Consider the following 26671-nt stretch of genomic DNA (forward strand, 5'->3'; position numbering starts at 1 on the left):
CTCAATGCGTTCTCCCTTTGCAGTGCGCCGTCTAGAGGTCTTTCTTCCACCCTATACTCCTTACTCCTCCTTACATTTCATGAGGGGAGGATTAGGGTAAGTTTGAAGATGTGGAGCATTGGGCTTGTATTCGAGAGGAGATATATCCTACACTTAAGTCTGTTTTAGTACCAAGGACACCCATATAAATTATTTCACTGCTACATGGTTCCCACAAGATTACATAATATCTACTCCTCCACATCACTTTTCTATTTGCAAAACTGTGGAGCTCTTGGCACTCTGTGCCATGTTTGGTTGTCCTGTCCCAAGATGTTAAATTTTTTTGTGTGAGGTCCCTGGTCTAGTTCTCTCGGTCACCCAGATCTCCCTCTGCCAATTCTTCCACATCCTTCCCCGGTTAGTACCTGACACCACTAAAAGCACTTTTATTTATAGTCTCGTTACTTATATTCTCACAGCTGGACAATGTCTGATCGCCTCTTACTGGAAAAGCTCCCACTCCTTATTAAGGAAATCTGTGTGATCTCTAAATTGGAATATATGTTTTGTATCCGCCATGATCATACTCCTCTATTTCTCTATCGTCCTAAGTGGATGCTGGGGTTCCTGAAAGGACCATGGGGAATAGCGGCTCCGCAGGAGACAGGGCACAAAAAAGTAAAGCTTTTACCAGATCAGGTGGTGTGCACTGGCTCCTCCCCCTATGACCCTCCTCCAGACTCCAGTTAGATTTTGTGCCCGAACGAGAAGGGTGCAATCTAGGTGGCTCTCCTAAAGAGCTGCTTAGAGAAAGTTTAGCTTAGGTTTTTTACTTTACAGTGAGTCCTGCTGGCAACAGGATCACTGCAACGAGGGACTTAGGGGAGAAGTAGTGAACTCACCTGCGTGCAGAGTGGATTTGCTGCTTGGCTACTGGACACTAGCTCCAGAGGGACGATCACAGGTACAGCCTGGATGGTCACCGGAGCCGCGCCGCCGGCCCCCTTGCAGACGCTGAAGAGAGAAGAGGTCCAAAATTGGCGGCTGAAGACTCCTGAGTCTTCATAAAGGTAGCGCACAGCACTGCAGCTGTGCGCCATTTTCCTCTCAGCACACTTCACACAACAGTCACTGAGGGTGCAGAGCGCTGGGGGGGGCGCTCTGAGAGGCAAATAAAAACCTTATTAGAGGCAAAAAATACCTCACATATAGCCCACAGAGGCTATATGGAGATATTTAACCCCTGCCTAACTTCAAAAATAGCGGGAGACGAGCCCGCCGAAAAAGGGGCGGGGCCTATCTCCTCAGCACACAGCGCCATTTTCTCTCACAGAAAAGCTGGAGAGAAGGCTCCCAGGCTCTCCCCTGCACTGCACTACAGAAACAGGGTTAAAACAGAGAGGGGGGGCACTGATTTTGGCGATATTGTATATATATAAAAGATGCTATAAGGGAGAAACACTTATATAAGGTTGTCCCTATATAATTATAGCGTTTTTGGTGTGTGCTGGCAGACTCTCCCTCTGTCTCCCCAAAGGGCTAGTGGGTCCTGTCCTCTGTCAGAGCATTCCCGGTGTGTGTGCTGTGTGTCGGTACGTGTGTGTCGACATGTATGAGGACGATGTTGGTGAGGAGGCGGAGAAATTGCCTGTAATGGTGATGTCACTCTCTAGGGAGTCGACACCGGAATGGATGGCTTATTTAGAGAATTACGTGAGAATGTCAACACGCTGCAAGGTCGGTTGACGACATGAGACGGCCGACAATCTATTAGGACCGGTCCAGGCGTCTCAGAAACACCGTCAGGGGTTTTAAAAACGCCCATTTACCTCAGTCGGTCGACACAGACACAGACACGGACACTGAATACAGTGTCGACGGTGAATAAACAAACGTATTTCTCATTAGGGCCACACGTTAAGGGCAATGAAGGAGGTGTTACGTGTTTCTGATACTACAAGTACCACAAGAAAGGGTATTATGTGGGAGTGAAAAAACTACCTGTAGTTTTTCCTGAATCAGATAAAATAAAATGAAGTGTGTGAGGATGCGTAGGGTTACCCCGATAGCAAATATTGGCGTTATACCCTTTCCCGCCAGAAATTAGGGTACGTTGGGAAACACCCCTTAGGGTGATAAGGCGCTCACACGCTTATCAAGTGGCGTTACCGTCTCCAGATACGGCCGCCCTCAAGGAGCCAGCTGATAGGAAGCTGGAAAAATATCCTAAAAAGTATATACACACATACGGTGGTTATACTGCGACCAGCGATCGCCATCAGCCTGGAGATGCAGTGCTGGGTTGGCTTGGTCGGATTCCCTGACTGAAAATATTTTATTCATGTAGAGCATTTAATAGGATGCATTCTATATATATGTATGTGAGATGCACAGAGGGATATTTGCTCTCTGGCATCAAGATAAGTGCGTTGTCCATATCTCCCAGAAGATGTCAGGGACACGACAGTGGTCAGGTGATACAGATCCCATACGGCAGATGGAAGTATTGCTGTATAAAGGGAAGGAGTTATTTGGGGGTCGGTCCATCGGACCTGGGGACCACAGCAACAGCTGGGAAATCCAACCTTTTTTACCCCAAGTTACATCTCAGCTAAAAAAGACACCGTCTTTTCAGCCTCAATCTTTCCTTTCCCATGAGGGCATGCAGGCAAAAGGCCAGTCATATCTGCCCAGACATAGAGGTAAGGGAAGTAGACTGCAGCAGGCAGCCCTTTCCCAGGAAAAGAAGCCCTCCACCGCGTCTGCCAAGTCCTCAGCATGACGCTGGGGCCGTGCAAGCGGACTCAAGGTGGGGGGGTAGTCTCAAGAGTCTCAGGGCGCAGTGGGATCACTCGCAAGTTGACCCCTAGATCGTACGAGTATTATCCCAGGGGTAAAGATTGGAGAGTCGAGACATCTTCTCCTCGCAGGTTCCTGAAGTCTGCTTTACCAACGGCTCCCTCCGACAGGGAGGCAGCATTGGAAACAATTCACAAGCTGTATATCCAGCAGGTGATAATCAAAGTACCCCTCCTACGACAAGGAAAAGGGTATTATTTTTCCACACTATATGGTGGTACTGAAGCCAGACGGCTTGGTGACACATAGTCTAAATCTAAAATGTTTTGAACACTTACATAAAAGGTTCAAATCGAGATAAAGTCACTCAGAGCAGTGATAGCGAACCGGAAAAAAGGGGACTATATGGTGTCCCTGGACATCAAGGATTACCTCCATGTCCAAATTTTGTCCTTCTCATCAAGGGTACCTCTGGTTCGTGGTACAGAACTGTCAATATCAGTTTCAGACGATGCCGTTTGAATTATCCACGGCACCCCGGGCCTTTTTACCAAGGTAATGGCCGAAAAGATGTTTCTTCAAAGAAAAAAGGCATCTAAATTATCCCTTACTTGCACGACCTAAAAAGGGCAAGTTCCAGAGAACAGTTGGAGGTCGGAAGAGCACTATCTAAAGTAGTTCTTCGACGGCACGACTGGATTCTAAATATTCCAAGAATCGCAGCTGTTTTCCGACGATACGTCTGCTGTTCCTAGGGATGATTCTGGACACGGTTCAGAAAAAGGTTTTTCTTCCCGAGGAAAAAGCCAAGGAGTTATCCGACCTGTCAGGAACCTCCTAAAACCAGGAAAGGTGTCTGTACATCAATGCACAAGAGTCCTGGGAAAAATGGTGGCTTTTTACGAAGCAATTCCATTCGGCAGATTCCATGCAAGAATTTTCCAAAGGGATCTGTTGGACAAATGGTCAGGGTCGCATCCTCAGATGCACCTGCGAATAACCCTGTCGCCAAGGACAAGGGTATATCTTCTGTGGTGGTTGCAAAAGGCTCATCTATTGGAGGGCCGCAGATTCGGCATACAGGATTTGATCCTGGTGACCACGGACGCCAGCCTGAGAGGCTGGGGAGCAGTCACACAAGGAAGAAACTTCCAGGGGGTATGGACGAACCTGGAAAAGTCTCTTCACATAAACATTCTGGTACTAAGAGCAATCTAAAATGCTCTAAGCCAGGCGGAACCACTCCTGCAAGGAAAACCGGTGTTGATTCAGTCGGACAACATCACGGCGGTCGCCCATGTAAACAGACAGGGCGGCACAAGAAGCAGGAGTGCAATGGCAGAAGCTGCCAAGATTCTTCGCTGGGCGGAGAATCACGTAATAGCACTGTCAGCAGTGTTCTTCCCGGGCGTGGACAACTGGGAAGCAGACTTCCTCAGCAGACACGATATTCACCCGGGAGAGTGGGGTCTTCATCCAGAAGTCTTCCACATGCTAATAAACTGTTGGGAAAGACCAATGGTAGACATGATGGCGTCTCGCCTCAACAAGAAACTGGACAAGTATTGCGCCAGGTCAATAGATCCACAGGCAATAGCTGTGGACGCACTGGTAACACCTTGGGTGTACAAATCAGTATATGTGTTTCCTCCTCTGCCTCTCATACCAAAGGTATTGAAGATTATACGGTGAAGAGGAGTAAGAACAATACTAGTGGCTCCGGATTGGCCAAGAAGGACTTGGTACCCGGAACTTCAAGAGTGGGTCACGGACGACCCGTGCCCTCTACTTCTGAGAAGGGACCTGCTACAACAGGGTCCCTGTCTCTTTCAAGACTTACCGCGGCTGCGTTTGACGGCATGGCGGTTGAACGCCAGATCCTAAAAGGGAAAGGCATTCCAGAAGAAGTCATTCCTACCTTGATTAAGGCAAGGAAGGAAGTCACCGCGAAACATTATCACCGCATTTGGCGAAAATATGTCGCGTGGTGCGAGGATCGGAGTGTTCCGACGGAGGAATTTCAACTGGGTCGTTTCCTACATTTCCTACAATCAGGATTGTCTATGGGTCTCAAATTGAGATCTATTAAGGTTCAAATTTCGGCCCTGTCAATATTCTTCCAAAAAGAATTGGCCTCAGTTCCTGAGGTACAGACTTTTGTTAAAGGAGTACTGCATATACAGCCTCCTGTGTTGCCTCCGGTGGCACCGTGGGATCTAAATGTAGTTTTAGATTTCCTCAAATCCCATTGGTTTGAACCATTGAAAAAGGTGGATTTTAAATATCTCACATGGAAAGTGACTATGTTACTGGCCCTGGCTTCCGCCAGGAGAGTATCTGAATTGGCGGCTTTATCTTATAAAAGCCCTTATCTAATCTTCCATTCGGATAGGGCAGAACTGAGGACTCGTCCGCATTTTCTCCCTAAGGTGGTATCAGCGTTTCACCTGAACCAACCTATTGTGGTGCCTGCGGCCACTGGCGACTTGGAGGACTCCAAGTTGTTGGACGTTGTCAGAGCCTTAAAAATATACATTTCAAGGACGGCTGAAGTCAGAAAATCTGACTCGCTGTTGATACTATATGCACCCAACAAGTTGGGTGCCCCTGCTTCTAAGCAGACGATTGCTCGTTGGATTTGTAACACAATTCAACTTGCTCATTCTGTGGCAGGCCTGCCACAGCCTAAATCTGTTAAGGCCCATTCCACAAGGAAGGTGGGCTCATCTTGGGCGGCTGCCCGAGGGGTCTCGGCATTACAATTCTGCCGAGCAGCTACGTGGTCGGGGGAAAACACGTTTGTAAAATTCTACAAATTTGATACCCTGGCAAAAGAGGACTTGGAATTCTCTCATTCGGTGCTGCAGAGTCATCCGCACTCTCCCGCCCGTTTGGGAGCTTTGGTATAATCCCCATGGTCCTTTCAGGAACCCCAGCATCCACTTAGGACGATAGAGAAAATAAGAATTTACTTACCGATAATTCTATTTCTCGGAGTCCGTAGTGGATGCTGGGCGCCCATCCCAAGTGCGGATTATCTGCAATACTGTACATAGTTATTGTTAACAAATTCGGGTTATATTGTTAAGGAGCCATCTTTAAGAGGCTCTTTCTGTTATCATACTGTTAACTGGGTTTAGATCACAAGTTGTACGGTGTGATTGGTGTGGCTGGTATGAGTCTTACCCGGGATTCAAATTGCCTCCCTTATTGTGTACGCTCGTCCGGGCACAGTACCTAACTGGAGTCTGGAGGAGGGTCATAGGGGGAGGAGCCAGTGCACACCACCTGATCTGGTAAAAGCTTTACTTTTTTGTGCCCTGTCTCCTGCGGAGCCGCTATTCCCCATGGTCCTTTCAGGAACCCCAGCATCCACTACGGACTCCGAGAAATAGAATTATCGGTAAGTAAATTCTTATTTTCAGGATGTTTTGAATCCATGGGTGGCAAATTTTTAGTCACGCCACTACTGTACCTGGTCATGAGCTCCCCCTTGCTAACCCCTCCTGGTCCTCTGCTCCTTGCTACCTTCTCATGATATGTGTTATTGGATATTCTGATTTAATGTGATTGTTCATCAACACTACCGTTACATTGGATTCCTGTGATTCATTTGGTCTGTTCCGAAGAAATCCACTAAAACTATGTATCTGCACAAATTCCCCCCTCACCCAGTCTTTTTTTTTTTTTGTTCCCTTCCCACTAGACAAACATCAATAAAAATGAAAAAAAAAATAATTATATATATATATATATATATATATATATATATATATATATATATATAGTCAGAGCAATGTGCGGCACTCAGGTTTACAGGAATAAAGAGTCACCACTGTCCGTCTGTTCAACGTTTCAATTTAACTTAGAAAATTGTCATCAGGATACATAACAATAGTAAAGTGTGCTTACCTTATATCCCTCTCACCAGAGTGATGTGTGCAACGCCCGTTCGGTGGGGACCCACTCGGCTGCTGTGGCGCTAAGTGATGACGTCATCGCATATTGCGCGGTGCACGTCAGTGGAGTCCGTCACCATGGAGACCCGATGTGACACTCCTACATGTAAACAAGGCAGCATGTATAGGAAGGCTGCTACAGTATACAAATACATAAAGTATGGATGCAGTACATATATAGATAATCAAAGAGGCAAGAGGATGTAGTACATTATAGAAAACGCTGGATACTACAAATTGGGCAAGCTATTATCTTATGGCCGCTAATGGTGATATATGCGAGGGTATATCATGGTAAAATACTAAGGTGGATATATATTATGGTGATAGATGTAGCAAACACCAATCACATCATCGCATATCGCATATAGCACAATGCACATCAATAAATTCCATAAATTCCATTGCTATAATTACCCAGCATATTAATGCTTGATGCAAATAAAACAGTGCCACATGATAGAAACCTTAATGATACACATGAACATGAAAGGAACTACCATAGAGTGTTCCAGCCTCTGTTCGAAATCAGAGCAGAGTCCCAACAACTGTATGTGTAGACCAAGGATATAATAACAATCTTCTTGCATGAAGAATATTATAAAACTGTAATACACAGTTCTAAGGGTGTTCATCAAAGAGAAAAGAGAAGAGAAGGCAAGACATTGACCATGGCATACTGTGGATGTCCAGAATCCCACATCAATAGTTAGAGAAATTAGAAGAAATTAGAAAAAACATGCTAATGGTAGGGATTCGTTCAGTCCTCTTGGTGTAATCACATCCAGTTTTTGTATCCACCTCGATTCACATCTTAAGAGGGCCTTATGTCTATCTCCACCTCTGACATTGATGGGGATATGGTCTATCATACGGTACCGTAGACTTGCCAGAGAATGTTTAAAGGTTGCGAAGTGGCGTGCCACCGGCTGCTCGCTATTCCCTTTGGATAAGGCCATCCTTATGGCCGATCTGTGAGCCGTCATTCTCTCTTTAAACTTCCTCTTTGTTTTGCCAACATAACTTAAGCCGCAAGGGCAAATGATTTGATAAATCACAAAAAGTAGATTCACATGTTAGATGATGCTGAATGGGTATTTTGTGACCAAGATGAGGGTGAAAAAAGGTGTCACCAGGAATGAGATGTTGACACGTTGTACAGGTGCACCTAAAGCAACCTCGTTTGCGGGTTGCGAACAAGGTTGTTTTTTCAGGTTTGATTTTCAATTAAATGTCTGTTTTAACTAACATGTCTCTGAGATTTCTAGATCGTTGATAACAAGGCATGATACTGGTGTTCTGTAAATTCAGCTTGTCGGTTTGAATGAGGTGCCAATGTTTTTTGGTGATTTTATTAGTCTCCTCAGAGGCAATGTTAAAGGTGCTTTTCCAAGGCTATTTTGGTAGTGTAATTTCTTTTACCTTCTTCTGTAGTAATGTGTTCCTACTCATTGATAATACTTTGGATTTGGTCTCATATAATTGTTTGGAATCATACCCTCGCAATATGAAACGACTAATGAGGTCATCTATTTGGACTGCTGCCCTCTTTACATCTGAATTGATCCTGTGGATCCTTATCATTTGGGAATATGGAAGGCCCAATTTGAGTCCTTTGGGATGGCAACTTGAATTATGAAGAAAAGTGTTCCTGTCTGTTGGTTTTGAGAACACTGTAGTATTGATGCCTGAATTTTCAGGAGAAATCTTTACATCCAGGAAATCTATGGTGTTTGAATCCATTTTGTAAACCAGTTTCACAGGACTGGTGGACGCATTGTGGGCGTCCAAGATGTTCTGCAGTGTTGCTTGTGGGCCCTTCCATATGATGAATATGTCATCTATAAATCTCTTATACAGGATGATATTAGATGAAATGTTGGCGTCAGAGAAAAAGATGTCCTGTTCTACATCAAACATGTATATGTTCGCATACGTGGGTGCCACGGCCGATCCCATGGCACACCCCCGTAGTTGAAGAAAAAATGCGTTGTCAAACAAGATGAAGTTCTTTGTTAGTACAAGTTCCAGTAGATATGTCAGAATTTCACCATGTGCAGGATCATAATTCAGCTTGTTCAGCAGTACATTCTTTACTGATTTAAGTCCCTCATGGTGTGGAATTATTGTATACAGGCTGGTAACGTCAGCCGTTACCAACCAGGTGTCAGGGGGTAAGTCCATAGAAAATTGCAGTACAATACCCCAAAAAATTAGTTGTTTCATATTGCGAGGGTATGATTCTAAACAATTATATGAGACCAAATCCAAAGTATTATCAATGAGTAGGAACACATTACTACAGAAGAAGGTAAAAGAAATGACACTACCAAAATTGCCTTGGAAAAGCACCTTTAACATTGCCTCTGAGGAGACTAATAAAATCACCAAAAAACATTGGCACCTCATTCAAACCGACAACAAGTTGAATTTACAGAACACCAGTATCATGCCTGGTTATCAACGATCTAGAAATCTCAGAGACATGTTAGTTAAAACAGACATTTCATTGAAAATCAAACCTGAAAAAACAACCTTGTTCGCAACCCGCAAACGAGGTTGCTTTAGGTGCACCTGTACAACGTGTCAACATCTCATTCCTGGTGACACCTTTGGTCACCCTCATCTTGGTCACAAAATACCCATTCAGCATCATCTAACATGTGAATCTACTTTTTGTGATTTATCAAATCATTTGCCCTTGCGGCTTAAGTTACGTTGGCAAAACAAAGAGGAAGTTTAAAGAGAGAATGACGGCCCACAGATCGGCCATAAGGATGGCCTTATCCAAAGGGAATAGCGAGCAGCCGGTGGCACGCCACTTCGCAACCTTTAAACATTCTCTGGCAAGTCTACGGTACCGTATGATAGACCATATCCCCATCAATGTCAGAGGTGGAGATAGACATAAGGCTCTAACTATTGATGTGGGATTCTGTACATCCACAGTATGACATGGTCAATGTCTTGCCTTCTCTTTTCTTTTCTCTCTCTTTTTTCTTTTTTCTCTTTTCTCTTTGATAAACACCCTTAGAACTGTGTATTACAGTTTTATAATATTCTTCATGCAAGAAGATTGTTATTATATCCTTGGTCTACACATACAGTTGTTGGGCCTCTGCTCTGATTTCGAACAGAAGCTGGAACACTCTATGGTAGTTCCTTTCATGTTCATGTGTATCATTAAGGTTTCTATCATGTGGCACTGTTTTATTTGCATCCAGCATTAATATGCTGGGTAATTATAGCAATGGAATTTATTGATGTGCATTGTGCTATATGCGATGATGTGATTGGTGTTTGCTACATCTATCACCATAATATATATATCCACCTTAGTATTTTACCATGATATACCCTCGCATATATCACCATTAGCGGCCATAAGATAATAGATTGCCCAATTTGTAGTATCCAGCGTTTTCTGTAATGTACTACATCCTCTTGCCTCTTTGATTATCTATATATGTACTGCATCCATACTTTTATGTATTTGTATACTGTAGCAGCCTTCCTATACATGCTGCCTTGTTTACATGTAGGAGTGTCACATCGGGTCTCCATGGTGACGGACCCCACTGAAGTGCACCGCGCAATACGCGATGACGTCATCACTTAGCGCCGCAGCGGCCGAGCGGGTCCCTGCCGAACGGGCGTTGCACACATCACTCTGGTGAGAGGGATATAAGGTAAGCACACTTTACTATTGTTATGTATCCTGATGACAATTTTCTAAGTAAAATTGAAACGTTGAACAGACGGACAGTGGTGACTCTTTATTCCTGTAAACCTGAGTGCAGCACATTGCTCTGACTATATTTACCATTTGGAAAGTGAGGGCACCAGGGAACCCAGCACGTGTAATTGGAGTGCCGGACCATCAGCATTATATATATATATACACTGCTCAAAAAAATAAAGGGAACACACCCTAGATCTAAATGAATTAAATATTCTTATTAAATACTTTGTTCTTTACATAGTTGAATGTGCTGACAACAAAATCACACAAAAATTATCAATGGAAATCAAATTTATTAACCCATGGAGATCTGGATTTGGAGTCGCACGCAAAATTAAGGTGGAAAAACACACTACAGGCTGATCCAACTTTGATGTAATGTCCTTAAAACAAGTCAAAATGAGGCTCAGTAGTGTGTGTGGCCTCCACGTGCCTGTATGACCTCCCTACAACGCCTGGGCATGCTCCTGATGAGGTGGTGGATGGTCTCCTGAGGGATCTCCTCCCAGACTGGATTAAAGCATCCGCCAACTCCTGGACAGTCTGTGGTGCAACGTGGCATTGGTGGATGGAGCGAGACATGATGTCCCATATGTGCTCAATTGGATTCAGGTCTGGGGAACGGGCGGGCCAGTCCATAGCATCAATGCCTTCATCTTGCAGGAACTGCTGACACACTCCAGCCACATGAGGTCTAGCATTGTCTTGCATTAGGAGGAACTCAGGGCCAACCGCACCAGCATATGGTCTCACAAGGGGTCTGAGGATCTCATCTCGGTACCTAATGGCAGTCAGGCTACCTCTGGCGAGCACATGGAGGGCTGTGCGGCCCCCCAAAGAAATGCCACCCCACACCATTACTGACCCACTGCCAAACCGGTCATGCTGGGGGATGTTGCAGGCAGCAGAACGTTCTCCTTGGCGTCTCCAGACTCTGTCTCGTCTGTCACATGTGCTCAGTGAGAACCTGCTTTCATCTGTGAAGAGCACAAGTGCCAGTGGCGAATTTGCCAATCTTGGTGTTCTCTGTCAAATGCCAAACGTCCTGCACTGTGTTGGGCTGTAAGCACAACCCCCACCTGTGGACGTCGGGCCCTCATGGAGTCTGATCGTTTGAGTAGACACATGCACATTTGTGGCTTGCTGGAGGTTATTTTGCAGGGCTCTGGCAGTGCTCCTCCTGTTCCTCCTTGCACAAAGGCGGAGGTAGCGGTCCTGCTGCTGGGTTGTTGCCCTCCTACGGCCTCCTCCATGTCTCCTGATGTACTGGCCTGTCTCCTGGTAGCGCCTCCATGCTCTGGACACTACGCTGACAGACACAGCAAACCTCCTTGCCACAGCTCGCATTGATGTGCCATTCTGGATGAGCTGCACTACCTGAGCCACTTGTGTGGTTTGTAGACTCCGACTCATGCTACCACTAGAGTGAAAGCACTGCCGGCTTTCAAAAGTGACCAAAACATCAGCCAGAAAGCATAGGAGCTGAGAAGTGGTCTGTGGTCACCACCTGCAGAACAACTCCTTTATTGGGGGTGTCTTGCTAATTGCCTATAATTTCCACCTGTTGTCTATTCCATTTGCACAACAGCATGTGAAATTGATTGTCAATCAGTGTTGCTTCCTAAGTGGACAGTTTGATTTCACAGAAGTGTGATTGGCTTGGAGTTACATTGTGTTTAAGTGTTCCCTTTATTTTTTTGAGCAGTGTATATATATATATATATATATATATATATATATATATATATATGTGTGTGTATATATATATATATATATATATATATATATCTATCTTATGTGTATGTGTGTGTGTATATATATATATATATATATATATATATATATATATTTATTTATTTATTTTTTGTTTTAAATAGACCCCACTCAGAACATACTAAATTTCTCCATACGCTTTATTTCATTATTGATCACCATGAACTATCATTTGATACTGCATGAACACTATAATGAAATAAAAGCTTTATTAATATCAAATGTTATGATCCCCTTAAAGGCTAGTAAGACCAAACGAGTGAAATAAAGTGCAACATATGTTTGCATAGATATATATTATATCTGACTGTTGAGAACACGCGTCGCTATCGCTGGTGTAGATTTGGCCTGTCGCAGGCCAATCTAGCACCGGCGACACACCAGAGATCCGTAGTCAGATTGCTTAGATTTTAAGAATGGATCTCTGTGTGTACCCCTATTTAATCTTGCTACATGCATCTGAAAAACAGATCCAAAATACGACCATTCCTTACACAAGACACTGCAAAACTCTAATCTATACTTTCATTATTTCCCACGTGGATTATTGCAATAGTCTTACCAAAAAGAAACACTCACCACTACAATCCATTCTGAATGCAACTGCGAGGCTAATCTTCCATGCTAGACGTTCATCGTCTGTGGATCCTCTGTTAGTCCCTCCCTTGGTTACCTTTATTCTACCATATTCAATATAAAATATTTTCTGCTTCAGGCTTCATAGGGAGACAATGGGGATATAGGTGGTTGTTAAGGATGGGGCAACAAACAGTTAAAGGTTTATGTACCCCAAGATGCTCTGGTCCTTCCCCCTATACCCTGCCTCCATGCTCAGGCTCCTCAGTTTAGATTTGGGTTCGGTAGGAGCTGAGGTCACTGAGAGTCTTCGTTTCTTTTTTTAAATTTCTTATTAGCTTCAGTGACAGAGCAGCAGGGCTAGGCAGTCCTCTGGATGCCAGTGCTGCCACTCGAACACCCCCAGCTGGCGCTGAAACTCTGGCCCCAGAGTTTACTTCCTCCAGTCCCCGGAGACGGACCTGGCATGGACCCCGGTTTGTCCGGGACTCCACTAGACTGCCAAGGCAATTTACTGGCTCAGGTTGCACTTTTGAGAGGCCAGAGTACCGGTGGGCGACGCCAGCATAGGGTAGGTCAGTCCTCTGAATGCGGCCCCACCCCAGCTCCACTGTGGTCTTCCCGCTGCTGAGCTGCTCCTCCTCCCACTCAGAGACCCACGGCAACCATTTTCAACAAAGCAGCTACAGCTCTCTGGGAACACTAGGTCCAGTTTCTCTGTATACCTTTCCTAGGGGTGTAGTATGTGTTGCAGGCGGTCGGGCTCACGGCGACCAGCATACCAGCGCCGGAATCCTGACCGCTGGCATACCGACAGCTGGGCGAGCACAAATGAGCCCCTTGCGTGGACCCCCAAGAGGGAGAAGAACTGTCCGTATGCACTATATCCTACCGGCCACTGCGGTCTGTGTAGTTGATTTAGTGCCCATTGCAGTCATTTAAATTGTATTTCTGCATTGTCTGTGACATGTGCTAGCCCTGCTTTCTTCTACTGTCAGCTTATACTTTCCCCTTTTTTTTTTCTTCTACCTCTCCACTGTAAGAACCAGCGTTTAAGGGGTTTTTCAGAGTTCACTTCTCCCAGCATTTGTGAAGTTAGTCACAGTAAGGTTATTCAGTGTTCACACTAGGCTGATTTAGCAGGGCGCCGTGCCCTGTCCGAATTTTTTTTTTTTTTTTCATGGCAAAATCTGCCCTGCCCTATCTGCGGTGCCCTGCTAAAACAGCCTGCCCACTTTTTGCTCTCCCAGCGTGTATAGATACGCACGGCATCCGTTCATGCTATGGGAGAGCACTTGGGGGAAGCGTGGGCATATACACAACAGTTCGGTCACCGGCCGCCCACGCCCCATTTAGTGACGTCTGTGGGGCCGCACCGCCCACTTAGTGACGCTGCGTGCGTACACAAGTGCCCCCACAGACTGGCGCCCTACCCTCACAAATTCCTAGGGGGAACACTATTTTTTGTTGCACACTGCCTAGTGCCATATTGTGTGCTATACCACTCTTGCAGCTATGTCTAGGGTCACAAGGAGCTTGCTGCACCACTGTTGGTGTCTTGCAAGTCCTGTGCAGCGGGTTTATTCTGTTACAGGAGCTATTACTAGGCCCACTCTGGCCGCTGCCTGTGTGGCAAAAGCCGTTGAGAGCTGGTCTGAAGCTCTGGAAGAAACCTTCCTCCTGACATTTCATGGGACCTTATGTCATTATATCAGGGATGCTGCATCCTATCTAGGGTAAGTGGTTCTGGATATGGGCCTCCTTGCTTCCAAAGCGTCTGCTACCTCCGTGGTATCTCGCCACATCCTCTGGCTCCGTTCATGGAAATCGGACACTGATTCCAAAAAGGCCCTAGAACTACTGCCTTACACTGGAGAGATCCTCTTTGGTGCAGAGTTAAATAAAGACTGCTTTCCTACCCTCAGCTTTGGCTCTGAGGACTCGGACATTTACCTTTCGGTTCTTTCTCCCGCAAGGCAAAGCCATGAAGACCTCCAAGCCCAGAACCAAACAGGCCTGGGCGGCCAGACGTCCAACTACCAAGTCTGACGACATGCCTTCGGCCTGAGTCGGCGGGATCCCAGGGTTGGAAGCTGACTTCTTCTGTTTGCACACTCCTGGCGTCAGACCACCACAGACACCTGGGTTCAAGAAGTAATCTCACGGGTACGCTGTCTCATCAGCGGTTCTTACGGTTTGCTGTCCTTCAACATTACCAGTTTTGGGCACTGCCCTACTGCTGCCAGAGTCTTTACCAAAATTATGGTGGCACAGCTGCATCGTCAGGGGGTCAGAATACTCCCATACCTGGACGACCTGTTGATCCTAGCACACTCTCCGGAGGTTCTTGACTGCCATCTTCTGCTGACCATTGCCTTCCTACAGTAGCACGGCTGGCTCATCAACTGAAAGAAGTCATCCATCCTGCCTTCACAAGGATGTTTCATCTGGGAGCTCTCCTGGATTCTCAGGTACAACGGATTTTCCTGCCAGTAGACAAAATATTCGCACTGCAGCCAAGTGGTCTTCAAGTTTCTTCACAGTCGCCGAGTGTCAATCCACTTAGCCATGCAGGGTCTTGAGGGTCCATGATGTCCACTTTCGATAAGGTGGAGTGCGCTCAGTTCCACTCCAGACCCCTGCAGCACCTTATTCTCTCCAGATGGAATGGACAGCCGCATCTGATCAGGTCCCAGATGATGGTCCTCTCTCCAGAAGTTTGTCTCTCTCTAGCTTGGTGGCTCCACACATCTCACTTAGACATGGGTCTCCCGTTTTGGATCCAGGAATGGATTCTCCTGACCACAGGTGGCAGTTTCCAAGGCTGGGGGTGCAGTCTACTTTCAGGGCCGTTGGACTCCCACTGAAAGTCGTTTACCAATCAACGTCCTGGAACTCAGAGCAGTCTACTAAGCCGAGCCACTCATGCAATCTGGTGGACCAATATGCAATAAATAACACCTATCCTTATCCCTATCAATGCCAAGCTTGCGAGCAGGGCCTTCCTATCTCTGAGGGTTTAGTATGAAATACCTACAATTAAAATACAGACAACAATTGACCGACGGTCAATCTCCTGACATGGTCAAAATACAGACATTTAAAATGTTGACAGGTCAAAAAGTCAGCACAAGTTTTCATATTTTTTTTAGTGTGTGTTGTCATGGACACCATATAAGTGTAGGCATGTGCTCGCCATGCTTCGGGCACTATTACATTCCCTCTCCAGTTCCACTGGGATGGTAAAGTATGAAATTATAAATAGACAGTGTATAGCTAAAGGCTATGATAATCGATAACCCAGATTTTTTGTATGATAGGTATAATATCACAATGTGTTCTCTCAAATGGTATCCTTTTATTGAAAAGTGTATGACCGTCATTTATCCTGCATAAGATCTTTAAGAAAAGATTATTGCAGGGGATTGAATCTTAGGTCACAAGCCAAAATGCTGGATATATCAAATTTCTCTATGGTGCTCCCTATTAGTGACATCTGGGTATAGCATGCAGCAATAAATTGCAGTACCTGGGTGTTCCAAGGTGGTCTCCCATCCAAGTACTGGTCCGGCCCTCCACTGCTTGGCTTCCTAGATCAGATGAGATTGGGCATGTCTAGTGGGGTATGTCCGCAAATGCTGCGCTTATCCCTCTTGCCAATATGTTCGGATACCAATGAGCACTCTATATGAGTAAGCGTGTGTTCTTGAATAAACAATTTCGCACCTTTTTGGCAACATTGGAACTCCTTAATTTTAACACGATAGAATTAAAATCTTTATGATCTTATCAGTTTTCTATAATCTAATATAAGAGTTTGTCTGAAATAGAGTGCTCCCCAACTAGAGTCTACTACTTTCTTTTCTTCCTGTGTTTAAATTGATACAATTTGACTCGGGGGAGCACCACTGATGGTCACCTTTTATAAACTGACGGATAACAATAAATTCTCGGGTGTATGGTTACCTAAATTTGAAGCAATGTCATTAATATAAATCAGTTTTTTCAGACAACACCCATCATATATACATTTTTCTAAACATGTGCGGTTTACCCTACTACTACTATTTATGGTAAAGTATGAACAAGTCAGTTTCAATGAAAAACTCATGTCGACTTTTTGAACTGTTGACATTTTAAAAGTCTGGATTTTGACCTTGTCTGGATTTTGACCATCTGTAAATGTTTGTTGGTATTTTGTTCATCGGTATTTTGATTGTAGGTAAATTGACCGCATCCCCTCTGACTGTCATTACCTAGTTTTGTTTTATCATTGTTCTTTCCAGTTGTTTTGTTTTATTTTATCACTGTTTCCAATTATAATGTAGTGTTCCAACTAGGATGTGGGCAGAAGGCGCAGGGGTGCCAGGGCAGTGCATTCGGCATGCATGAAAAGGGGGCAGTCCAACCCCCTCGACATCACTGATGGGGGGCGTGCCCAGCACCTACGGAGGTGCTGGGCTTCCCTCAAGTTCTCTGTAAATAGATGATGTGCGCAGTGGCAGCAAAGCAGTTGGCAGGCTGTTTTAGCAGAGTGCATTTTGACCTTTAAAAATTGGGCACGGTGCGGCCCCCTTCTAAAACAGCCTAGCGTGAACACCAGTAAGGCACAATGGAATTTGCTGCGCTATATAAGAAACTGTTAATAAATAATAAATATATACGCCTACTGTACATATATATATATTGATCCTATTCGCTCCAGTATTGGTGTGTTTAATGCAGAAGCTCATTTAATACAAAAATTAGCAGACACAATAGAAACTAAGAAACGGCCTTGTGTATATGGGTTTTTTTTTTTCTCCAGTGTTTTTTATTGCATGCGTTTTTTGATTTTTCTCCTTTGTGTTGTCCTGTTTTAAGACCCGTTTACATGCTTCAAATAGATATTTTTATAGTGAGGCGGCCAGGAAGGCACACCATACTTTTTATTTTCATTTTTTTTGTTATTGTTTTAGACTTGTGCTGACATGCACTGTGAAACTGTACTTCATAATGGTACACTGACTAATAAAGGATGAATTAATAGAAATGTATAGTATTTCATATGTTAACCATTTGAATAGTTTTTATCATGTTGCAAACGTACAGGTAATACACACATTGGGTAAAGAGTAAGTTTTGCATCTCAGCATCCAGCACAGGGCCACAACATTAGAGACTGTAGAGATAATGCATTTGTATAGTAAGCATGACCTCTACAGGATGTAGTCATGTTACCGGCGGTCGGGATACCGCCGGAATCCAGACATCCCGACTGTCAGCATGCCGACTAACGGGGGCTATTACCACTCATGGGTGTCCGACACCCGTAGCGTTGGAATAGAACCAATGGCGAGTGCAGGGAGCCACTGAGCCCACAATGGGCTTTGTTGCGCCCGCCCTCCCCGCCGGCAAACTGACGGATGCTGACCGCTGAGATTCCAACCGCCGGTCACACAATCCCAACCCGACCTCTACCTACAAAGAGCATGGCTCGCATGACATTTTAACCAGGTCTCTCTTTAGCAAGTGTTTAGCTTGGGCTTCCCATAGAGCTCAGTAATCTCTTGAGAGTCAGCAGTACTAGCTGTAAGCATAGTTTACTATCTTGTTGTGCAGTGTATTTGTAACCTTAATGCTATTTCTGCTGCGGTGTACACTGGGCTCCACAGGGAATAACATCGGGGTGTAGAGTAGGATCTTGATCCGAGGCACCAACAGGCTCAAAGCTTTGACTGTTCCCAGAATGCATAGTGCCGCCTCCTCTATAACCCCGCCTCCGTGCACAGGAGCTCCGTTTTGTAGTTGGTGCCATGCAGTTAGCAGGCATACAACAGGGGGGCTGCTCCAGCAGCCCTAGGAAAAAGCTTTTTGAAGAAAAATGAAGACTTCAGTGGCTGCAGCAGAGGCACTGTAAGTGCTGGATGTCAGTCAGACATCTCCTGCTGCAGCTTCATCACCTCCCCCAGCAGCGCTGTACACTCCTGCGCCCTGGTTGCCGGGTACCTACAGCGGAGGCTCCGGTTTTCTTCTTGTTAGACACACCCACACGACCGCTGCTCTCCTGGATCGCGTGGCCGCACTCAGGGAGGAGGTAAGTGGGGGCCCCCGGCGGGACCCGCTGTAAATCGTGATCCCGTGTGGGCTGCGAGCGCTGGTGTGGACACTGTGGCAGTACAGGGACCCCACTAGACCACCAGGGCATGGGCACAGGTGGGTTTTCTCTCATAAAACCGTTTATTTAAGCCCCCAGTACCCGGTGGTGAAGTCCAGCAAGGAGATGAGGCTTTGACCTATAGCCCCTCCCACAGCCCCAGGGCGCCATTTAGAGTAAATGTTCCCGCCCTGGAGCTGCATAGCTCTCTCTCCCTCACTCCCTGTCAGCGTTTGGGCGCCATTAGGACAAGCTGAGCTGATCCAGGGACTGTTTGGGCAAATCCTCCTCTGTAAAGCCGCCTGCCTGTCAGCGCTGTGCATTTTACAGGACACTTAAGTATTCTACATGTCTGCTGACAGTGTTAGTTAAGAACAAGTGCATTTAGTCAGGGTTATATAGTACAAGTACCCTGTGATATACATCCAGTCTCTACTGTGCATTGTTATCTATTAAGTGTATAGCTGTATATAGTACTACTATGTATTGCTAGTCCAGTGCAGTTTTATTGCATGTCATAATTTCTGCATTGTACAAACTGTGACTCTCTGTGTGTGCATATAGTTGCTGTGTGACCTCCATTTCGTGTATCTCACTCAGATTGCCATCCCTATATTCTATAACCTGAGGGGGCTAAGTGCGTCAGGTTTTTCATTAATATAGGTAGTTCACAGGATATACTGATTGTGTATTTTTCTCTGTGATTTCTAGTCACCATATACCTCTAGAATTCCCTGTTTGTGCTGAAATACACTGCACAGGGGGTTCTTGTCAGGTATTGTGCTGCTGATATTGTACTGTGTTGCCTTGCATTGAGCTTTTGATTGTCGGCTACAAAGGGCAACGGTGCTGGGGCTGATCCCACATTGTGTGGTGTTGACGCTGCAGTCACATTTGAGGATAACATAGCAGCTGAGGGTTCAGGTTCTGGGGGTTCCTTACCCTCCAGTGGGACTGTAGCAATGACCTACCTTGGGCTACCTTCTCCACGCTATGAATACGCTGGTAACTAGACTAACGCCCCCTTTGGGACCTCCTGTGCCGGTACAACCGCTTATGGTCCCCGCGGTTAACCCGCCGTGGGCAGATTAACTGTCCGCTCAGTTACAGCAATTGAACCAATCACTGACTACTCAGAAGTCTAATCTTCGCCCGCCTAAGACCAAGGGGTCCTCTAAGCGGCAATTACTTCCTCACAATCCACCAATGTCCCAGACACTTCGTCTGATGAGGATAGCGTTTATACTGACCCCACAGATTCTGATCTTGATGCTTCTGATGGGGAAGCTGTTTCACAGGTGGATGTTCCTGACTTGTTGGAGGCTATCGGGCTCATTCTTCAAGTTGATGATGATCCGGAGCCTGATGCTGCCCCTAAGAAACCGGACAGGTTTAAACGTCAGAATGTGGTTAAACAAGTTTTACCTCACTCTGACCATTTAGTTGACATACGTCAGGAGTCCTGGGAAAAGAAATTCACGCCTCACACGAAGATGCTGGCTCGCTACCCCCTCGCTGCGGAGCTAAGTAAAAATTGGGAAACACCCCCGCCAGTGGACTCGCAGGTGGCGTGGCTGGTTGTATCCTCGGCTCTGCCTGTAACTACCGTCACGTCCCTGAGAGAGCCGACGGATAAGCGTGTGGAGGGTTGTTTAAAGGCAATTTAGACCCTAACCGGTGCTGCGCATATGCCCACCATTGCAGCGACATGGGCTGTAGAAGCTGTGGAAGGTTGAGCTCAGGAGCTGGAGGCGGAGTTGACTTCCAACGCTTCTGATCATGCTAGACCATGCTTGTCATATATTGTCCTATATTGTCACAGCGTCTCATTACATTAAGGAGGCGGCTTCTGATGCCGGTATTCTGGCGGCCAAGGCTTCTACTACGTCCATTTTGGCTCGTCGGATTTTCTGGTTACGGTCCTGGTCTGTGGATATGGACTCTAAGAAAACCCTGGCGGTACTCCCTTTTAAGGGAGACATTCTTTTTGGAGAAGACCTCAACAAGATAGTGGCTGACTGCTAAAACAGCATGTGTACCTAGTACTGCTCCTTCGGTGCCGAAGGCTAAGAGTACTTCATTTCGCTGCTTTCATCCTTCAGGGAAAGCAAAAGGTCAGGTGTACCCGAAACAGGTTCGCACTTCCAAACCTGATAAGCCCAAACCCAAACGGGCCTGGGCTGCCCGTCAGCCTGCTTCCAAAACTGACAAGCATGACGGGGCGGGCCTCCCTCTGGGGGATCCCAGGGTGGGGGGCCGACTTCTAGGGTTTACCCAGGAATAGTTGAAGACCACTGGGTACGGGAAGTTGTCACTCGAGGTTACGCCGTATCCTTCAGGAATCGCCCCCCTCATCGATTTTGCCTGACAGACATCCCTTTGGATCAGGTGAAGGCACAAACTCTTCATTCGGTGGTACCGTCTCTCCTGGACACAGGAGTGGTAGTACAGGTGCCTCTGGCTCAGAGAGGCAAGGGGTACTATTCACCGCTGTTCATAGTCCCGAAACCGAATGGGTACTCCCGGCCCATTCTCAACCTCAAGTCCTTCAACAAATTTGTGAGGGTCTCCAAGTTTCATACGGAAACTCTTCGCTCTGTTGTTCTGGCCTTGGAACCTGGGGATTGAATGGTCTCCCTGAACATACAGGATGCTTACCTGCATAATCCAATTGCAATGTCGCATCAGCAGTACCTGAGGTTTGCGGTTGGCAACCTCCATTACCAATTTCGGGCGTTACCTTTTGGTTTGAACACGGGTCCGCGAGTCTTCACCAAGGTCATGGCGGCTGTGCTCCGCCGTCTGGGGGTCAGGATCCTACCGTACCTGAACAACTTGTTGATCCTGGCAAATTCCCCAGAAATTCTCCTACGCCATCTGGATCTGACTATCCAGTTTCTGCAAGCCCACGGGTGGCTCATAAACTGGAAGAAATCTTCCCTGGTCCCTGCTCAGAGCATGGTGCACCTGGGGCCGTTGTTGGACACTCGCAACCAGCGGTTGTTCTTGTCTCAGGAGAAGGTCCTGAAACTTCAGGACAGGATTCGATGCTTCCTATCTCGTCCACAAGTGTCGATACATTTGGCAATGCAAGTGCTAGGTCTCATGGTGTCTGCTTTCGACATGGAGTACGCTCAATTCCATTCCCGCCCTCTGCAGAAGCTGATTCTTGCCAAGTGGGACGGCCTGCCTCACCGGATCAGGTCTCAAATGATCTTCTTGCCTCCGGAGGTCCGTCTTTCACTGAGCTGGTGGCTTCAAGACCAGCGATTGAGCAGGGGTCGTCCCTTCTGGATCTCCAACTGTGTTCTTCTGACGACGGATGCCAGTCTGAGAAGTTGGGGCGCGGTGTTGGAGCAACACTCCCTTCAGGGTCGGTGGACCAAGGAGGAGTCTCTCCTCCCGATGAACACCGCCCGCAATTCCAGAATGTTTAACTCATTGAACTTGGCCCAGCATTTAATACAGAACAGACCTGTTCAAGTGCAGTCGGACAACGCCACTACGTTGGCATACATCAATCATTAAGGCGTGGCTCTTGAAGCTTCCATTCTGAGGGCCAAAGGTTTTTTCTGAGGCGGTCATTCAAACCATGTTGAAGGCCCGAAAACCGGCTTCTACTCGGATTTATCATAGGGTCTGGAATTCTTACTTTGCTTGGTGCGCATCTAACAATCATGACGCTTTCAAGTTTAGTACGGCCAATCTTTTGGCCTTTCTACAACAGGGCCTGGACTTGGGCCTTCGTCTGGCCTCCATCAAGGTTCATATTCTGCCTTGTCGGTTTGGTTCCAGAGAAAAATTGCGACTTTACCTGATGTTCATACATTTACTCAGGGTGTGTTGCATATTCAACCTCCTTACGTCCCGCCTGTGGCTCCTTGGGACTTGTCGTGGTTCTGGATGCGTTGCAAGGGTCTCCGTTTGAGCCTTTTGAATCGGCAGACCTTAAGTGGCTTTCTCTTAAGGTGTTGTTTCTGCTGGCTATTGCCTCTGCCAGACGGGTGTCGAATTTGGGTGCCTTGTCTTGTTATTCCCCATATCTGATTTTTCACTGTGACCAGGCGTTTCTTATAACACGTCCCGGGTACCTACTTAAGGTGGTGTCTTCTTTCCACCTTAATCAGGAGATTGTGGTTCCGGCCTTTGCCTCTCCTGAATTGTCTTCCAAAGAGCGGTCTTTGGATGTGGTACGGGCTCTCCGTATCTATGTGAAGAGGACAGCTCCTATCAGGAAGTCTGATTCCCTCTTTGTACTGTTTGGTTTTCACAAACGTGGCTGGCCTGCTCACAAGCAGACCTTGGCTAGATGGATTAGAATGGTGATTGCACATGCTTATGTACAGGCTGGGCGTCCAGCTCCTGCTACTATTAAGGCCCATTCTACTCGGTCTGTTGGACCTTCTTGGGCAGCCCACCTTGGTGCGACCCTTGAACAATTGTGCAAGGCGGCTACGTGGTCCTCAGTGAACATGTTCATAAGGTTCTATGCCTTCGATACATCCGCCTCCCAGGATGCTTCCTTTGGACGCCGGGTTCTTGTGCCCGTACAGTGCGTACTCTCCCATAAGGAATTGCTTGAGGACATCCCCGATGTTATTCCCTGTGGAGCCCAGTGTACCCCGCAGCAGAAACGAGATTTAACTTACCGTTAAATCTTTCTGCGAGGTACACTGGGCTCCACAGGGCGCCCACCCTGACGCACTTAGTTTCTTTGGGTTGGTATGGCATTAGCCGCTGACACTTTCTCCTGTCGTGAGAATGTGGTGTTTGTGGCTACTAACAGTTGTCGTTTTTTTTGCCTGCTACTGCATTGGACTGGTTAACAAAAATTGAGCTGCTGTGCACGGAGGCGGGGTTATAGAGTAGGCGGCGCTATGCATTCTGGGAACAGTCAAATCTTTGAGCCTGTTGGTGCCTTGGATCAAGATCCTACTCTACACCCCGATGTTATTCCCTGTGGAGCCCAGTGTACCTCGCAGAAAGATATTTAACAACGGTAAGTTCTTACCATAAATCTCGTTATATTTGATTCATATATTTTTTTCTTTTTGCTACAGTTGAATTTACTTCTTTTTTTTTTCTTGTGCTTTTTGTTTAACTTATTAGGCAATTGATTCTCCTACTTGAACTGTACAGTGCCAGGGATGTTTATGACTACTTACTGCCAATTGCTTTGACTTTGTGTGGGGACAAAGTGTCTTCTGTACGCTGGATTTCTTATAAACTGGTGAGTTTATTCCGAATTTCCCATGACGTCCCCTCTCTCCCCGTTTTTAACTTTCTCATGGAGTTCTTTATGTGACATTATTTTGGCAGTCTGTATGTTGACAAAATAGTTTTTGTGGTTCAGTTACTGTGTGTGCGAATTGTGTATGTTGTTGCAGCAGTCACTGTCGATAATACACTGCCCTCTGCAGTACATTCAAAGAAAAAACAATTAAACACCCCCTCACCATTACACAAGTGTGTAATCAGTGGGATAGGGACTGAGGTGAATTATCAAACCCATTATCTGTAAATTGCTTTATGTGAGCACTATATAAAAAGGATGGTACAACAGACACACAGGCTTGTCTACGGTCATACAAAAGGGCGGTGTTAAGGGGGGGTACACACGGAGAGATCCGTGCTTAATTTCTAAGCAATCTAACTAGACTGCTTAGAAATTAAGCACGGATCTCACTGTGTGTATGCCCCATAGCGATAGTCGCCGGTTCTAGATTGTGCCTGCATCAGTCAGGTGGCTCACTTCTTTGTGCTGAGCGGGGGAAGAGATGTGTGCTGAGTAGTCTGTGGTAGATCGCTCAGCACACATCTTTCTCTAACGTCCTAGTGGATGCTGGGGACTCCGTCAGGACCATGGGGAATAGCGGCTCCGCAGGAGACAGGGCACAAAAGTAAAAGCTTTAGGATCAGGTGGTGTGCACTGGCTCCTCCCCCTATGACCCTCCTCCAAGCCTCAGTTAGATTTTTGTGCCCGGCCGAGAAAGGTGCAATCTAGGTGGCTCTCCTAAAGAGCTGCTTAGAGTAAAAGTTTTGTTAGGTTTTTTATTTTCAGTGAGTCCTGCTGGCAACAGGCTCACTGCTACGAGGGACTTAGGGGAGAGAAGTGAACTCACCTGCGTGCAGGATGGATTGGCTTCTTAGGCTTCTGGACACCATTAGCTCCAGAGGGAGTCGGAACACAGGTCTCACCCTGGGGTTCGTCCCGGAGCCGCGCCGCCGACCCCCCTTGCAGATGCCGAAAAGTGAAGGTCCAGAAACGGCGGCAGAAGACTCTTCAGTCTTCATAAGGTAGCGCACAGCACTGCAGCTGTGCGCCATTGTTGTCAGCACACTTCATAGCAGCGGTCACTGAGGGTGCAGGGCGCTGGGGGGGGGCGCCCTGGGCAGCAATGATAGTACCTTATTCTGGCTAAAAATACATCACATATAGCCCCTGGGGGCTATATGGATGTATTTAACCCCTGCCAGGTCTCAGAAAAACGGGAGAAGAAGCCCACCGAAAAGGGGGCGGGGCCTATTCTCCTCAGCACACAGCGCCATTTTCCCTCACAGAAATGCTGGTGGGAAGGCTCCCAGGCTCTCCCCTGCACTGCACTACAGAAACAGGGTTAAAACAGAGAGGGGGGGCACTGATTTGGCGATATGACTACATATATTAAAATGCTATAAGGGAAAAGCACTTATATAAAGGTTGTCCCTGTATAATTATAGCGTTTTTGGTGTGTGCTGGCAAACTCTCCCTCTGTCTCCCCAAAGGGCTAGTGGGTCCTGTCCTCTATCAGAGCATTCCCTGTGTGTGTGCTGTGTGTCGGTACGTGTGTGTCGACATGTATGAGGACGATGTTGGGAGGCGGAGCAAATTGCCTGTAATGGTGATGTCACTCTCTAGGGAGTCGACACCGGAGTAGATGGCTTATTTAAGGAATTACGTGATAATGTCAACACGCTGCAAGTCGGTTGACGACATGAGATGGCCGGAAAACATATTAGTATCTGTCCAGGCGTCTAAAACACCGTCAGGGACGTTATAATGCCCATTTTACCTCAGTCGGTCGACACAGACACGGACACTGACTCCAGTGTCGACGGTGAAGAAACAAACGTATTTTCCTTTAGGGCCACACGTTACTTGTTAAGGGCAATGAAGGAGGTGTTACATATTTCTGATACTACAAGTACCACAAAGAAGGGTATTATGTGGGGTGTGGAAAAACTACCTATAGTTTTTCCTGAATCAGATAAATTAAATGAAGTGTGTGATGAGGCGCGGGGTTCCCCCGATAGAAAATTATTGGCGGTATACCCTTTCCCGCCAGAAGTTAGGGCGCGTTGGGAAACACCCCTTAGGGTGGATAAGGCGCTCACACGCTTATCAAAACAAGTGGCGGTACCGTCTCCAGATACGGCCGCCCTCAAGGAGCCAGCTGATAGGAGGCTGGAAAATATCCTAAAAAGTATATACACACGTACTGGTGTTATACTGCGACCAGCGATCGCCTCAGCCTGGATGTGCAGCGCGGGGGTGGCTTGGTCGGATTCCCTGACTGAAAATATTGATACCCTTGACAGAGACAGTATTTTATTTACTATAGAGCATTTAAAGAATGTATTTCTATATATGCGAGATGCACAGAGGGATATTTGCACTCTGGCATCAAGAGTAAGTGCGATGTCCATATCTGCCAAAAGATGTTT

The 26671-nt window shown here is 46.4% G+C and overlaps 1 protein-coding gene and 1 pseudogene across 6 annotated transcripts in view; one reads left to right on the plus strand and one right to left on the minus strand.

The window, feature by feature from the left end:
* The window catches only part of PPP4R1 (protein phosphatase 4 regulatory subunit 1), a 258120-nt gene that overhangs the window by 209927 nt on the left and 21522 nt on the right, over positions 1-26671 (plus strand). For all 6 annotated transcript variants that reach the window (XM_063923466.1, XM_063923468.1, XM_063923467.1 and 3 more), the window contains exon 17: positions 24077-24197. In XM_063923466.1, the coding sequence (XP_063779536.1) occupies positions 24077-24197 (121 nt within the window). The remainder of the gene's footprint in view (positions 1-24076; positions 24198-26671) is intronic.
* On the minus strand, positions 16349-16468 carry LOC134930023 (5S ribosomal RNA; annotated as a pseudogene).

Source organism: Pseudophryne corroboree, chromosome 5 (assembly GCF_028390025.1).
Source record: "Pseudophryne corroboree isolate aPseCor3 chromosome 5, aPseCor3.hap2, whole genome shotgun sequence".
Classification (NCBI taxonomy): Eukaryota; Metazoa; Chordata; class Amphibia; order Anura; family Myobatrachidae; genus Pseudophryne; species Pseudophryne corroboree.